Genomic DNA, 15,172 nt, shown 5'->3' on the forward strand with positions numbered 1-15,172 from the left:
ATCGAGTCTTTGAGAGAAATCGGATGCAGGCATCTTATCACTGACCTGTACGATTCAAGATAAGAATTCTCTGTTGAATCTTGAATTCTCTGTTGAGGTTTGCGTGCCTTGCGGGCTGTAATTGTCACAGTCTCCCCATAGATTACCATCATTATTTGGACAACTAGCCTTCAAGGAATAAGGAAATTTGCACCTGAGTATACACATTTGTATTTTAGTCCCTGCTTCCCCAGGGAATGAAGAAATCCCTGGGACTTCTGATTGTTACCTTTTCTAACAACCTCTGGGTATAAACATCCTTTTTAGAGATAAAGGACGGATATAATTCCTAAAAGAAACTTTCCGCAAATCAGAAAGTAAGAAAGTCCAAGTGAAGAAAACACAAAGCGATAAAGAAAGGATATTGACGAATAAACCTTTTTTAGGCTGCTCTCACCTCAGGAAGTAATTGCTTTAAGGTAGAAGCTCATCTCTCTTCTGTTCTAGAAAACTCTCAGACCATTCAATTCACTAAAAACTATTCATTGTTTTTGATTAACTGCCATTTTTTAAAAAAACTTGTTTACGTTAGAAATGAAGCGGTTTGCCCTTAACAAATTTACACATTAATCTCATAGATGAGAAATATCTTCGGTTTTGCTGAATTTAAATATTCATCTATGTAAATGGTTTCTGGCCCGAGAATAATTTCCTTGTTCCCAAATATTTTGTCTTCAGTATTTGAAATTACTGCAAAAACAGTAATTCTATTCTCCATCAAGATACGAACATTGAGTTTTTTGCTTGTTTGTTTGTTTTGTTTTGTTTTTGAATTTATTTATTTATTGGCCGTGTTGGGTCTTCGTTGCTGCACACGGGCTTTCTCTAGTTGCCGCAAGTGGGGGAGCTACCCTTCACTGTGGTGCATGGGCTCCTCTTGTTGCAGAGCATGGGCTCTAGGCACACTGGCTTCAGTAGTTTTGGCACATGGGCTCAATAGTTGTGGCTCTCAGGCTCAGTAGCTGTGGCACATGGGCTTAGTTGCTCCAAGGCATGTGGTATCCTCCTGGGGCAGGGATCGAACCCAAGTCCCCTGCATTGGCAGGCAATTCTCAACCACTGTGCCACCTAGGAAGTCCTGAACATTGAGTTTTGATTATTCAGACATTGAATGTGTGTGTGTATGAGTGTGTGTGTGTGAGTGTGTGTGTGTGTGTGTGTGTGATGCGCATGCATCTGTGGTGGGAGTGGGGCTGTGGAGTTCACTTCAAATGTAAATTATGTCCTGGGTGAAGCTGTTGGATTTATAGGAAGAGGAACTCTTGTTTAGTTCAACTTATAATTCCAAGTCAAGATGACTCATTTGGGCATCTGAAGGTCAGTGAACCCCTGGAAAGAGCCTGACTCCTCCTTGGTTATTTTTCTACAAGTTAGGATGCCTAATACTCTGAATTTCATCTTATATGTCTCTTAGTAGTTGTCATTTTTGAAGTTATATAAGTAAAAACTGAATTTTAAGCATAAAGGAAGACATTTTATGCAGTAAGAAAAAACTGACACAAGAAGTTCTCAGAAAGAACTTAGTGAATTTTTATAAGTCCTTTGAAGTTATTCTTGAATGACTGAATTCATTGTCCAAAGACTCAAAGTAAGGAGTTGGAATTTTCCACTCTTTGCCACACTCCTGGATCCCAGGCACAGTTTTCAAAATAATTGGTACAGCCAGGCCCCAACACAAGAAGGAGGCTAAGATTTTATATAGTTTCTCCTTCATTAACTCTAATTTTAGCTGTTTTTGTTTCGAATGAAATTCTCTTGGTTAGTCCAGTTGGTTAAAGCTGGTGCTAGCTAACTTGGATAAGTGCCAGATGTTTAGAGGGAGACAAGCTTATTTGGGGGTGGGGGGGACACTTTTTAATCACTGCCCTACCTCCTCTCCCTCCTCCTCCTGGCTGACAGAGTCCCATTTTGTTGAGATGCTTGCCCTTTTGGCTATGGGAAGCGGGTTTAAAATGATCTACTCCCCAAGGCAGATGGGGGTGGGAGGTGGTGTGGAGAATTGTCATCAATTTCTAGGAACCAATCAGGGTAGTTTTGTCTCCCTTTCCCATGAAAGGTTGGGTGGGAAACCTATCACCTTAAAGACAGCTGACTTCTTCCAGGAGGAAGGGATTTTTAGCCTTGATCCCCTCTAATTATGAGAAGGGTTCAAGACCCACACCAGCCACCTTATTTCACACAATCCCTACCAGAGCTTTCCTTTCACTCTTCAAGGCCAGGTGTGTCCCGATAATGAACGTCAGGCGTGGGACACTTTGGGAAAATCCCTTTGTAGTCACGTTCTGGCTGGAAAACCCCAAGCGAAGGCATAAAGCAGATACAAATTTGGATAGAGCAGACCGGGGCACCATTTGCAGGGCCAGAAGAGTCAGGACAAAGCTGCTGGCTACTTTTATTTTCAGTGTCTTTTTAGCTGTGAGTCTAGGAGCCTACCTAGAATCCTCTCCATCGTAGAAAGTGTTCAGAGGAAGTTGACTTGATTATTTTATATCTGAGAAATTTATTTGAGTAGCTGTCAGTAACCTTTACCAACTTTTTACAAAGCTCATAAAAGCTGCTTATTTGTGGTTGAACATCTTTGCGGTTTCTTTCAATTGCCTGAACAGAAATGTCGTGTTACGTACAATGGAAATATATTAGTCTCCCTGTAAGTTTACACACATACACATGCAGTTTTCTGTTTAGAACGTCCCTGCCCATCTCCTTGCCCTAAACCTTATAAGCTCATTCACTTGTAACTCTTCTTGGCTGCATGATGTTTTAAAAGTAGTTCGTGCTGTTACTTTCGTAGCTAAAAAAGAGGTTGTTTGGAAATGGCGTTGAGAGGAAAGCTGGGGATGCAGGGAATACGATACTAGAAGTGTAAGACCAGTAACCAGCACTGACTCCTACAGAAACATTTGCTGTCAGGATGTCCCCTTGCCAGAGAGACATGGAGCCTTCTGCCCTTTAGATATAAAGATTTCCTAACGCTCTGCGTATGAGGTAGCAAGACACTGTGTAAGGGGAGAAAAACAGGTCTGAAGAGAATTTCTCAGGCGCGGTGATTGCCTGGTTGCACAAACATCGCCTCGTCGATTTCTCTCACAGTCTGAGAGGGGAAGTGGCATGAATAGGAATGGGTGTTTGGAGCCGCGGGGTGGGGCCGGGAGGCGGGGAGACACTTCCCTGCCCTCCGAGGAGGCGGTGGGGAGAGGAAAACCTTTGCGAGGAGCCTGCGGCTTGGTCCCTTCCCGCGTTCCCTGCCCCCGGTGGTCCCAGCCCCCAGCAGCGCCCGCCGAGGCCGCAGGAGGGGGCGGGTTTCGTGGGCTTCGGGACGGCGGGAGGAGCGCCATCCCCGTATCCCGGAGAACAGGACGCGCGCAGAGGACCATCCCTGGCACCAGACCCACGCCAGTCCTCTGGGTGTCTACACCCGGGCGCCCGGGCGTGTCTGTGCGCCCGCATTCTCCCCGCCGCGCGCAACTCCCACGCCCCGGGCCAGCTGCCTGCTGGTGCGGGGTCCGCCTCCCCGGCGGGACCGAGAGGGTCCCTGGCGGCGTCTTTAAGGCTGCGCTCCCCGCCCCTCCCTCCTCTCCGCCCTCCCCCGCCCGCGCCCCTCCTCGTCGCCGCGGCTCCTCCCGGCCTCCCCGCGAGCCAGCGGCGGCGCGGAGCAGGTGCCGGCGAAGCCCTCGCATGCCGCTGCCCGGCCCGAGGTGGTAGCGGCGCCGGGCGCTCCGCCCGCCCCTCCTCCGGGCCGCACTCGGGCTCCGGCGCGCGCGGGGACATGTCGGTGGCGACGGGCAGCAGCGAGGCGGCCGGCGGGGCCGGCGGCGGCGGCGCGCGGGTTTTCTTCCAGAGCCCCCGGGGCGGTGCCGGCGGCAGCCCGGGCTCGAGCAGTGGCTCGGGATCCTCCCGGGAGGACTCGGCGCCCGTGGCCACGGCGTCCGCTGCCGGGCACGTTCAGCAGCAGCAGCAGCAGCAGCAGCGGCGGCACCAGCAGGGAAAAGTGACAGTGAAATACGATCGCAAGGAGCTTCGGAAGCGGCTGGTGCTGGAGGAGTGGATCGTGGAGCAGCTGGGGCAGCTTTACGGCTGCGAGGTACCTGGGCGCGGGGCCGGGAGGGTCGGGGGCCTCGTTCGCCCGGCTGTGCCAGCGCAGGAATTCTCCAGGGCTCCGGCTCCCGGCTGCGCACCGGCCGCGCACCGGCCTGGCTCCTGGGGACCCAGGGGTGGGAGCGTGGCGCGGCGCGTTCTCTCTCCAGGGTGCTCTCTGGTGCCGGGGGGCAGCGATGGGGACGCCCCTCCTGGGTCCAGCAGCCGTGTGCCCGGAGAGCTGGGGGGAGCCCCTTGATGGCCGTGGGGAGGGATGGGTCTTGCTCAGCGCACTGCGTTTCTGCCAGCCCCGAGCTCTTGTCCGCTCCAGCTGCAGCTACCCCAAGTGAGGCTCGGAGGGGATCACCCCGGCTGCGCGCAAACCCACGAGAACAGCACTCACTGCCGGGATCCTGGCAGCCCCGATTTTTGTGGAGAGAGAGAGCAGGAAAAGCCTGAAAGCTGCTTATCGGAAAGGAGAGGTTCTCAGAGACCACCTCGGTTTTTGAAGCAATACAACAAAATCACAAGCTGAACGCTTTTCCTTTTCCAGCCAGCCACGATGCATGTCCCTATAATTCGCCCTTGCATTACCAAAGCTGCTCACGTTGGGCTTTGTTGAAGCAGCTTTCTTTCTTCCTGCCCAATTTCAGTGACTCCCCGTGACGGGCGCAGAATGAGAGCCTTGGGCAACCTGGAAGGGTGCCTGGGTGGAAGGAAGGGAGCCTGCGGGTGGTGTGCGGGATGCCTGGGATCGCCCAGCTACCCCTCCGCCGCGACTTCCCACAGTTCAGGGGCTGAGCTTCTACGCAAATCTGACTGCCGCCTAAGGAGAAATAGTTGATGTAAGGAGAAATATTTAGAGTAAGCTGTAACAAACGTATGGCAGAAACATGACCTTAGCCAAAATGATCGCCCATGAGAGTCTTTAGTAAGAGTAATTGTAAATGAAGTATTCTACTTCTCTTGAGGGAGTGGAGTTTGGAAAGGGTGGAAGAATGAAGAGGGTTAATAATTAAGGAAATGGCTTCTAAGTTAAAGGTAGGTTTGCGTCCATAGGGCTGTTACCCTCTTCAGCAAAAATGAAAGCCAGATGAACTCACTGGCTTTTCCTCTGGTTTGGGTTTCACACATTTTATGGCCTATTGTGAATACATATTTTCCTTAACATTCTCTTCGTGCTAGGAAACAGCATTCTCATTACAGACTCCTGATGAATGATGATGATATAACGAAGCTTGACTATATGACTAATGGGCTTGTAAAAATATATTGTTCCTTGAGCCCAGCTCTTACAAAAAGCCATTTTAATTGCATAAATAAAAAGTGGCCAAAATAGGAAGTGTTTATGGGTTTTTCTAAGTAGGAAGTTGGCAAAACTCTTTAAAGAAACAATTTATTTGATTTAGATGAGATTACTGTGGGATGAATGGATGTGTTCAGTCTTGCCTCTGTAGAATCCAGTTAATTTCCATTTATTTCATAATGGTCTTTATACTCCATTTTGGGTTTGGAGAAGATTTGGGTTAATAGAGAAACTATTGTTGAAATTAACAGTGCTTTAGCAATGCTCTTTTTATGGGAGACTAATTACATGTAGCTTGGGAAATAGTTCTAGCCTCTCAGCAGGTTGGTAAATTACATATTTTTAAAACTCTTCTGAATAATTGGAAAAAAATGAAAGATTCAGTGCTCACTGTCTTAAACATGTAGGTTAGATACTTACTTTAAAGGGTAAATATGACCTTGAATCTTTTCCTTCTACTTCTCCCATTTCAGACCTCAACGTATAGCAAACAACAGGAGATTTGAGAGGTTTTGTGGTAAAATGACACAAGGTGCTATATGCTGCCCGTATGTCACTAAAATGTGGCAAGTGTTTCTCTTCAAGTTGTTTGTTCTGTCATTTTAGGTTGAAGGAATATATCATTGAGGAGGTCGTTGGCAATTTGTAAATACTATATTGATGCTACACCTTCACTGAATAATAAAAAGCCTGTGGACTAATAAGTGGCTATATAAAGGACTGTCTTCCATCTATTTCTCCACTGGTAGGGATCTATTTTTAGCTTCAGTTCTCTGGTCTGGTAGCCTTTTTTTGCTGATAGTTTCAAGTATTTTAGCCTCTGGTTTGTGAATCGAGAAGGACCTACCTAGCTTGTAGCTCTGAATCTCATGAATATGAACCTTAGGAAATGTCCTTTTTACACTTAAAATTGGGAATGTCTCCAAATGTTTAGTGCATGAAATTGATACAGAAAGCCAACTTGCCAGATAGAGGCCTGAGCTATCTGCCAGGTTGGGGGTATTCTAGATGAACATGTATTTAATTTCAGAAGAACTTGCATCAGGCAGGTCAGCAGTTAGATGACTTGTCCTTTTTAGAATAGAAAATATTGGTCTTTTAGAGTGGCATAAAATATGACATTTAAAATTAGAAAGGAGTGGGAGAGAAGAAATACACAGAATAACTTCCTGGCCATGGTTTTATCTAGAAGTTTGCAGTGGCCAATTGGTTTTGTACAGAGAAAAATGCAATGACAGAATTTATGGAGTACTTATATTATGTACCAGATGTTGTTCTAGGCAGTGATTCATTTAGTCTTTGCAGCAACCCATATGAAGAGGGTGCTGTTATCATCTCTGTTTTACAGATGAGGAAACTGAGACACAGAGGGATTAAGAGGCTTTCCCAAGTGTGCCTAGCTGGTGAATGGCACTGGGTGAGGTGGGGGTAAGAACCCAGCAGTGTGGCTCTGAGTCCACGTTCTACCCACCAAGCCTGATGATAACTCTGCCAGGTCCCGTGGAAGAGAACAGATGGAGGCCCTCATAGCATGTGTCTAAATATTTAAAAGTTATGAATCAAGCTAATGAGCATTTATGTAAAATGTGCTCTATCTGCCTACCTTGACAAAGATATCTTCAAAATGGCCTGGAAAGCTAGGTTTGAACTTCGAATCCTCAGATTTCCCAGAGCTCAGGGCTGGTTGGGAGAATCTTCCCTTGGCCCAGGGCCTGCTTCTCTTGGTTTTTCGCCCGTGATATGTCCTACCTGGTGAAGGGCATTGGGTCCACTTGCATGTCCAGTCTGCCCACACCCTCTGCCACTCCCTAACCATGCCTCTGGCTCCAACCAGTGGCAAAGTCCCCCTTTGAGAGGCCAGACCTGGAAGGAGCCTATTCATGCCCTGGAAGTGTGCTGGTATTTAATCAGGGAATTCTGGGGACTCAGAGTGTAGCCTAAAACCAGATGGAGGAATACCGGTTCTGGATGGGTAAGTCCACCGGGTCCCAGGAGCTCTGCAGGAAGATGAGTGTGGCAGGAGTGGGGCCCAGGCCTGCGGCCCCTCTTACATAGTCTAAGGGTGGTATCGTTAAACACCACATTGCATAGCCTTTTGGATACATAAATAAATGTTTTTATAGATTCTAAAATGACTATGTTTCTAGTTATTTTCCATTTCATCTTCTTGTACAGGTAGTCACATTTTCATCTAGGAGTTTGATTATAATGGAACTGCTAGGTTAAATCTACATCCACATTTAAGGATTTCTGTTTTAAGACATTTTCATATCTCTCCCAAACCTTGATGGTTTTTAAGAGCATTTGATATCTGGCATAGTGTCTACTCTGACGAGTATTACAAGACGACTTACTGGCTAAGTCATGTCAATTTTTCCCATCTTGCCCAGCGTCAAGATAACATCTGTACTTCCAGTTTTGCAATTTGATATGCTTTGGAAATAAAAGCCTGCTGTTACCCTTTGATTGCTGAAACACCCGCAGCAGCCCAGGCATGAACAGACTTGTGCACTGAGGCCATCCCCTGGGTTAACCTGAATGTCCATTTCGGAAGGCTTTCCTTTTGCTTGCAGCTGTCTGCGTTATAAAAAGTGGTTTCTGGTACGTTACACTTTTTCATCTTCCTTTACTCTCTACCATCCTCATTTTGTAAGTCAGTGGTTCTCAAATTTTTTTGACTGTGGGCCTAGAAAAAAGTACCCTGGCTGCCTGATACAAACACTGACACATGGACAGATGAAAACGGAGATTCACAAAGCGCCACTTAATGTTAGCATATATGTGAAAGAAAAATTACAAAGTTAATATAAAATATGACTTTATTAATGTTTAAATGCAATATTCTGTTCTATTTAATTTACCAAAATTGCTGGTAATAACCCTCTAAATTGATTTCATAACACATTTTGGGGTTGTGACCTGCCATGAAAAAAATACTGCTCAAGAAAGGGAAAAGCTTAAACATATATAAGAGAATTAGCTAAAATTTATCAAGTGCTTTCTGTGTATCAGGTATGGTTCATGTAATCCTAGTAATAACCTCTGATATTCCCATTTCATGGATGTGGAAACTGAGGCACAGAGAAGTGAAGAAGTTGCCCCAGGCCCCTCAGCTGGGACATAGCAGAGCAGGGCTGTGTCCAGAAAGCCAGATGTACCTTAATCACTGCTTCCTGAGGTGGAACAGTGCCTGGCACCTTCTGTGAACCCCTGTAGGTTCCCTGCTCCCCAGATGTAGCTGTTGTAACTTCAGAGTTGACTGATAATGCATGTGGGGGACACCAGTGTCTTTGGGCTTGTTCTTGGATCAGGCCTCTTGTTTTTAGTTCAGGTCCTTGCTCTGTTCTCGATTCCCACTCTCCAACATCAAATACGCCTGCTTTGCCGCTTCGTTAGTACCTCAGCTGGAAGGGAGAAACTGCTGTCTAGGAGATGGTTTGTGGATTAGATGGTGAATCCCCATTTGTGTAGGTATTTGAGAACGAATAGGCTTTTAAACAAGACTGCTTAAAAAGAAAAACGCCATAAACTCAATCTGTAAAATATTAAGGAATAAATTAAACGTTAAAAGTCCATGAATAAAAGCATTCTAAATTGCCAAAGGATGAGAAGAAAACTGTACTTAACAAATCTCCCTTTGGAAAAATGGTCAGGGAAATGTGGTGTGGAGGCCGTGGTTAAAAGAGCAGATGCTTTGAAGCGAGGTGAACCTGAAGGCACAGTGTGGCCCCAGCACTTACCGGTGCTTAGAGATGAGGCAATTTCCTTAACCTCTCTGAGCCCCACTTTCCCCCTGCCTTTAAGGGAATCACCCTGGCCCCTTTGTGGGGTTGTTATGAGGACCGAATGGGTGAGATCGTGGAACCTAGTTGGTGCTATAGTTTGAACCATAACCAGCCACTAACTGTTGGTCGTTCTCTGTGATGTGGGAGAGCAGGAGGGGGGAAGAAAACAAAGTATTCATACCTATTTGGTGGTAGAATTTGGAGACAGATGTGGGGTCAGAGGTGGTGGTGTGTCTTTGAACTTGAGCATGGGCAAATATTCGCTCTATCATTCCCTTTCTTCCTAGAGCCTTCCTCATTCTGGAACTTCCCCTGGATTTTCATCTATGCAGAGAGAAGTTAGACATCAACGATTTGAAGGCAGGATCGGTCTCAGTTTTCTTTGTCTGTGTCCCTGGTAGGGCATAGTTCTTCGACCATTAAGCATTTTTTTGAGTGAATGAAAAAGGATCAGCCTTCAGAAAACCTTTTAAAAGTCACTGATGCTTTAGTACCCGATCAGCTGGTGGTGCTCCTTTATCATCCTCCTGGCTATGGAAGAAAATTGATCCAGGGTTTTGTTACAATCATCCACATCAAGCTCTTGCATCGCTGTTGTTTTATTTCAGCATTTTTGGATATATACCTACCTTCATTGCCTCATTTGCTCTACGGCTTGAAACAGGAATTGAAAGACAGTAGTCACAGCTAATTGATTTTTGAGCTTAGACTGAGCGAATTCTTTTGAAAACTGAATCTTCCTCCAGTCTCCCATCCACTCTTATCCTTAACTTCTAAGGTGCCCCTCACCACACTAGCCTACCTGCCCTGCTCATCTCTGACAACTGTTTGCTTCCAGGATCTTCTGTTTTTCTCCCACCTTTGAAACAGCCTGGCTTCATAGGGTCCCCTTGCCCAGCGCATAGTCTCCTCAAAGACATCATCTCTTTCTAGATGGAGGGAACAACTGCATCTGTTCCGTTTTCCGTGTGGTGTGTGCACCATGTGCGTAATTGCATTTTGTAGTTTACTCTCTTGTCTCTTGTTTCCTGCTCTTGTCTATTTCAGACCTTCACCTGTCTTTTCAAGGCATGTTTTCTGTTACCTGCCCTGCCCCTCGCAGCCTCCTCCGTTCAAGCCAGTGCAGCCACCCTCCTGGGCACTTCCTTCTCTTAGTTACCCACCTATCTGGGCTGCTTTTTCAACCTCCCATTTTCATCCCAGCACATATACAACTTGCAGTGTTTTTTTCTGTGACCACCAACACCCCTGCTTCCCTTTCTCAATCCTGTGCTCTCTCTGGTTGCTGCCCTATCTTCTCCTTCCCTTATTATTTTTCCAGATCCCCCCCCCGCCCATGAAACCCACTGTTTATCCACTGCAAGCTGATGTTGGCTCTCCTCCCATGGTTTCCCTGAGGACCTTCTTGCTTCTCAATCCAGTGGGTTTGTTTGGGTCTTTACTTTACTTGACCTTCTGAAGCATTAGGTGCCCTTCACCACTTCCCGGGGAAGCCTTTGCTCTGAGCAGACCTCTCCTGGGTCTCATCCTAATCTCTAGCGTCTCTTCCAGCCTCCTCTCTGGGTTTTCTTCCTCTGCCCGCCTCTTCAGTGATGTGACGCCAGCTCTGTCTTTGGGCCTCTGCTCTATTCTCTCTATTTCCCCCCACTCCTGCATCCTTTTTTGGGGTGATATGAATATTCCTGTGGCTTCAGTTGCTGTCCATATGCTGACAACTCTTCAATCTCTGTTTTCAGCCCTGATCTGTTTTCTGAGCACCAGACATATTCAGATGCCCTGTGGGAAACATCTTCAACTGGTCTGAAACTGAGTTTCTCATTTTCCTCTGCAACCTGCCCCTCTTCCTCAGTTCCCTGGGTGAATGGCAGGCATGCTGTCCACGGGTGTCCCAGCCAAGAGCATGCTGGCCTCCACCTCTGGCCTCTCCCTGGGGGTCACAGCCCACAGTCAGGAGGTCTTGCCGACGCCTGCTCCTCAGAGCTCTGCAGTCTGATCCTTTAGCTCCTCACTGCCACCGCTTTAGTCCAGCCTCTTATGATTTCTCACCTGCATTGCAGAAGACACGTTTTGGTTCTTGTGTCCCTCAAATTACTGCTACTACTAGTACTAGTACTACTACCAGCCCTCCATTATTGCTGCTGTTATTAGTACTTTTGCTACAAAAATAGCTCTTGGTCGAGGGCCAGGTGATTTATACATTTTATCTCCTACAATTGATCCTGGCAGTAACTTTGTGAGGTGGGCGGCATTGTCTTCATTTCTTCTCCTCATAGAGGAAGAAACTGAGGTTGGAGAAGTTGTTTCTTGTCCTTGTCCAAAGTCACGCTGACTCCCAAAGTCACGTAGCCTCGATACCACCATCGCTCCCAGCAGCCGCGTGTATTAAGTTCTTACTGCACACCCCATCCTTCCTGAGCCCTCACTCGATCCCTGCAGCAACTCTGCAAGGGAGGTGGGGAGACTGAGGTACACAGAGTTTGAGCGACAGGAACCAGTCAGAGGCCATGTCACTCTCAAGTGGCAGAGGCTGGAGCAAAGCCGTGACCCTGGTTCCTGGGCTGGGTCTCCTCCTCCGAGCCCTCACCTCCAGCTCTCCCTCACCACGGGTGCCTCAGAGCTCCCCCGACACGGCCTGCTGGAGTGTTTCTGAAATCCAGACCAGATCTAGTCGCACCCCACAGCCTTCAGGATTCAGCCTGCGACAAGGCGTAGGGGTTTTCTGCTGCCCCCTCTCTGCTCTCATCTCTCGCTCCTGCCCCCACCCCGTGTCTTCGGTTATCAACCGAGATCCTAGTGCAGGTCAGGCAGGAACTCCTTCCCACTTGCTTCTCCCTCTGCCAGAATCACGTCTCCTTCCTTCCTCCTCCTCACCTGTCTACTTCTTACCTGTTCTCCTCCAGGAAGCCTGTGACAGGTGTCGTCACTGGCAGGCTGGCTCTGCTGGCTTTCGCTTACCCCTTTCTCGGCGTCTTTCTGTAATCTTGTCTGCCGGCCTCGGTGCAGCTTTGTGAGGGCAGAATCTTGTGGTCCCTGCAGCCCCAGTGGCCTCTTGCATCCTGGGGTCCAGGACCTGGCTGTTAAATGAGTGATGTAGAAACTCCTAGACAAGTTGGCAGCATCTCCTGGTGCAGTGCATTTCAGAAATATATACCCCAAATTAAGTGCTTGAATATAATTTGGCTCTGTCTGTTAAAAATCTGCTCTTTGTGGGACTTCCTTGGCGGTCCAGTGGTTTTAAGACTCCTCAATTTCAGTGCAGGGGACACAAGTTCGAACCTTGGTCGGGGAACTAAGATCCACATGCATGACGTGGCAAAAAAAAAAAAAAAAAAAAAAAGAATCTCTGCTCCTCTATCATCGACCTGAAGTTTTGGTTCTTTTTCATGGTTAGGAATTATATCTGTGTGGTTTTTTGAAACTGACCTAAAAGAACGTTACGATGGAATAAGGCACAAATGCCCAGGTGATGAAAGTCTTCAAGGGAAGTAACCACTCGTTAATGCCATTCTTCTCTGTAATTTTAATTTTTCAGTATGTACAAGAATATTATTTTGTTTGCACAAGATTCAGAGCGACAGACTGACACAAGCCTTGATAGAATAAGGAATGAAAGCCAGGATTCCTGCCTCTGCTTAAACGTTCGGGCCAATAAATTCTCACCAGGTTTTTCTTAGTTAGCACTGGCATTTTGGAAATCTGTTCCACTGTGTAAAAGCTTAGAAAAAAGAAGAGACCAGAGTGTGATTTAGTCTCTAAAGCATCATTTTATAGTTGAGGAAAAAATGACCAAGGAAGGGCTTTTCATTTTTGAAAGAATCCTTAGGGCGAACTGTGGAAAGACCTGTGGAGGGCAGGAATCAATTTCTTTTCCTTTCTTTCTTCCTTCCTTCCTTCCTTCCTTCCTTCCTTCCTTCCTTCCTTCCTTTCTTTCTCTTTCTTTCTTTCTTTCTTCCTTCCTTCCTTCCTTCCTTCCTTCCTTCCTTCCTTCCTTCCTTCCTTCCTTCCTTCCTTTCTTTCTTTCTTTCTTTCTTTCTTTCTTTCTTTCTTTCTTTCATTCCAACAGATATTTACATAGATGGGGGAAGAGGTATAAGATGCCTTCATCCATTTAAACTGTGTAAGGGAAAAAGAGAAAGTAAAGGAGCTCTTTCCATTATAGGAGAAGAATGGAGGCGTGCATATGAGTGGAAGCCCTTTGAGGGTGGCAACTATTTCCTGTTCACAGTTGTATTAGCATTTTCAGTACATTTGTCTACTGCATAGTGGTTGTGTATTTCTTCCTTTACTCAAAGCCTGTTTTCAGGAAAGGTTATCTTAAATTCATTGACATTATAATGTAAATGACGAAAAACACTTTATTGTTAGTTTTAATAGGAAGTAAGGTCTTAAGTAAGAGAAAGTCATCACTTAATAGCTGAACTTCAGGAATGAATACACAGGGCAGGCTGTATCCTTTATGGGCTGTGGGACCTTGTTGGCATCTATGAGATCTATGACTCAAAACATGTTGCCAGTATGGTGCTGCGGCAGGGGCCCTGGCCTCTGTTCTAGCGGGGCTGCCCCTCACCAGCCAGATGCCCTTGGAGAGTCATTTTCACGACAGGCATTTGTTTTTGGGTTTTCTTTCCTCATCTGGGAAAAAAAAAAAAAGAAGGAAATCAAGGGCTTTCAAGCTCTGATCTTTAGCGATTCTGTAATAAAGCTGGCCAAGCATTGGAGAAAATGAGATTTATTAAAGGGAGGGTGATATTTAAAACAGTAACAGCGGGTCTTTCCTCTCAAGGCAAACCTGAGACAATGGGACTAGTTCACGAAGGATCATCTGATTCACACAATGATTTCCGCAGCTAACGTGAGTGTCTCCAGCCTTCCCACGCGTGATCTCTTGTGTGTTGCCACTGAGACCAGAAGGATCCAAATGAGAAGCCTTTTAAAAAAATCCTCTTTTCCCCTCCAGCACTTCCCCCCGCTGTTGATTTCCAAATTAAATTAGAAATCTAACAATGCAGCTACTCGGAGCTACCCTATCTACCTAATTTTTTTTTTTTTTTTTTGCATTTAATTGGGTTAACCTTTAAGAAGAGCTGGAATATTTGACTTAAAGATTTTAGGCATATAATTTATAATATTGCCTGTTGGGGGCCTTTCCTGTTCTTATTATTTGTCCTTTATCTTGGCAGCTCATAATTAACTAATGGTATTTATTTTAACTTGAGGAAGATTTGTGTTGAGATATAAAACAAGCATCCGAGAGAGAAAAGCGCAGCAGCTTTAGGAAATAAATTTTTAAAAAGGCGAAGAGTACAAATTAGCCTAAATAAGAGGCTGAATAAATCTGTACTAAACAAATTAATTTTCACTGGGGAATTTATTTCTGGAATGTCACTTTATAGTTAGTTTTAGAACTAACATGATGGGATGGAAAAGAGAAATTAAGATTTTTCATAGGCAGTTCTGCTAGAAATTGGAAAGCAGAATTGGTTGCTCTTTCTAATATTTATTTTATTTCATCATAGAATCCATAAAGTACCATCAGATAATCCCATTCAATCCACACAAAAGCTCTGTGATGTAAGTAGTTATCCTATTTTTAAAATGAGAAAATTGAGGCTCAGAGGGGCTTAGTAACATGCCCACGTTTAAATTACCAGTAGGAAGAAGAGGAAGACTCAGAGTTGGGAACAGCTCTTGGAAACTGTGAACATCAGCTTTCACCTTCACCCCCCTGATCATTTCCATGTATTCTAGCATTTTCGACCAATACACTGAGCAAGCCTTTTCTGCTTAATTTATTTGATATATTTTCAAATATACTGCATGTTAGTTAAACAGTTTACAGTATTCTGTTATTTTTTTAGATGAAGCATTTACAGGATTCAGCTGTTTCTTTAGAAAAATTCAAATCTATTAGTTCTTGAGTATATATCACAGTTGAATATGCTACTTATTTCTGGTTGCCACGTTTGTA

The 15,172-nt window shown here is 45.7% G+C and overlaps 1 protein-coding gene across 7 annotated transcripts in view; it reads left to right on the top strand.

The window, feature by feature from the left end:
- The first annotated feature begins 3,221 nt into the window (after positions 1-3,221).
- The window catches only part of PPP1R14C (protein phosphatase 1 regulatory inhibitor subunit 14C), a 78,886-nt gene continuing 66,935 nt past the window's right edge, over positions 3,222-15,172 (top strand). For 5 of the 7 annotated variants that reach the window (XR_009054229.1, XM_057738111.1, XM_057738109.1 and 2 more), the window contains exon 1: positions 3,668-4,120. Coding sequence is in view for 6 of the 7 variants with exons in the window: in XM_057738111.1 (XP_057594094.1) it covers positions 3,806-4,120 (315 nt within the window). In the remaining variant the exon portion in view is untranslated. Of the gene's footprint in view, positions 4,121-15,172 lie in introns of all 7 variants that reach the window. The other 2 variants (XM_057738110.1, XM_057738112.1) reach the window with 2 other exon arrangements.

The sequence above is a fragment of the Hippopotamus amphibius genome, chromosome 6 (genome assembly GCF_030028045.1).
Source record: "Hippopotamus amphibius kiboko isolate mHipAmp2 chromosome 6, mHipAmp2.hap2, whole genome shotgun sequence".
Taxonomy (NCBI): Eukaryota; Metazoa; Chordata; class Mammalia; order Artiodactyla; family Hippopotamidae; genus Hippopotamus; species Hippopotamus amphibius.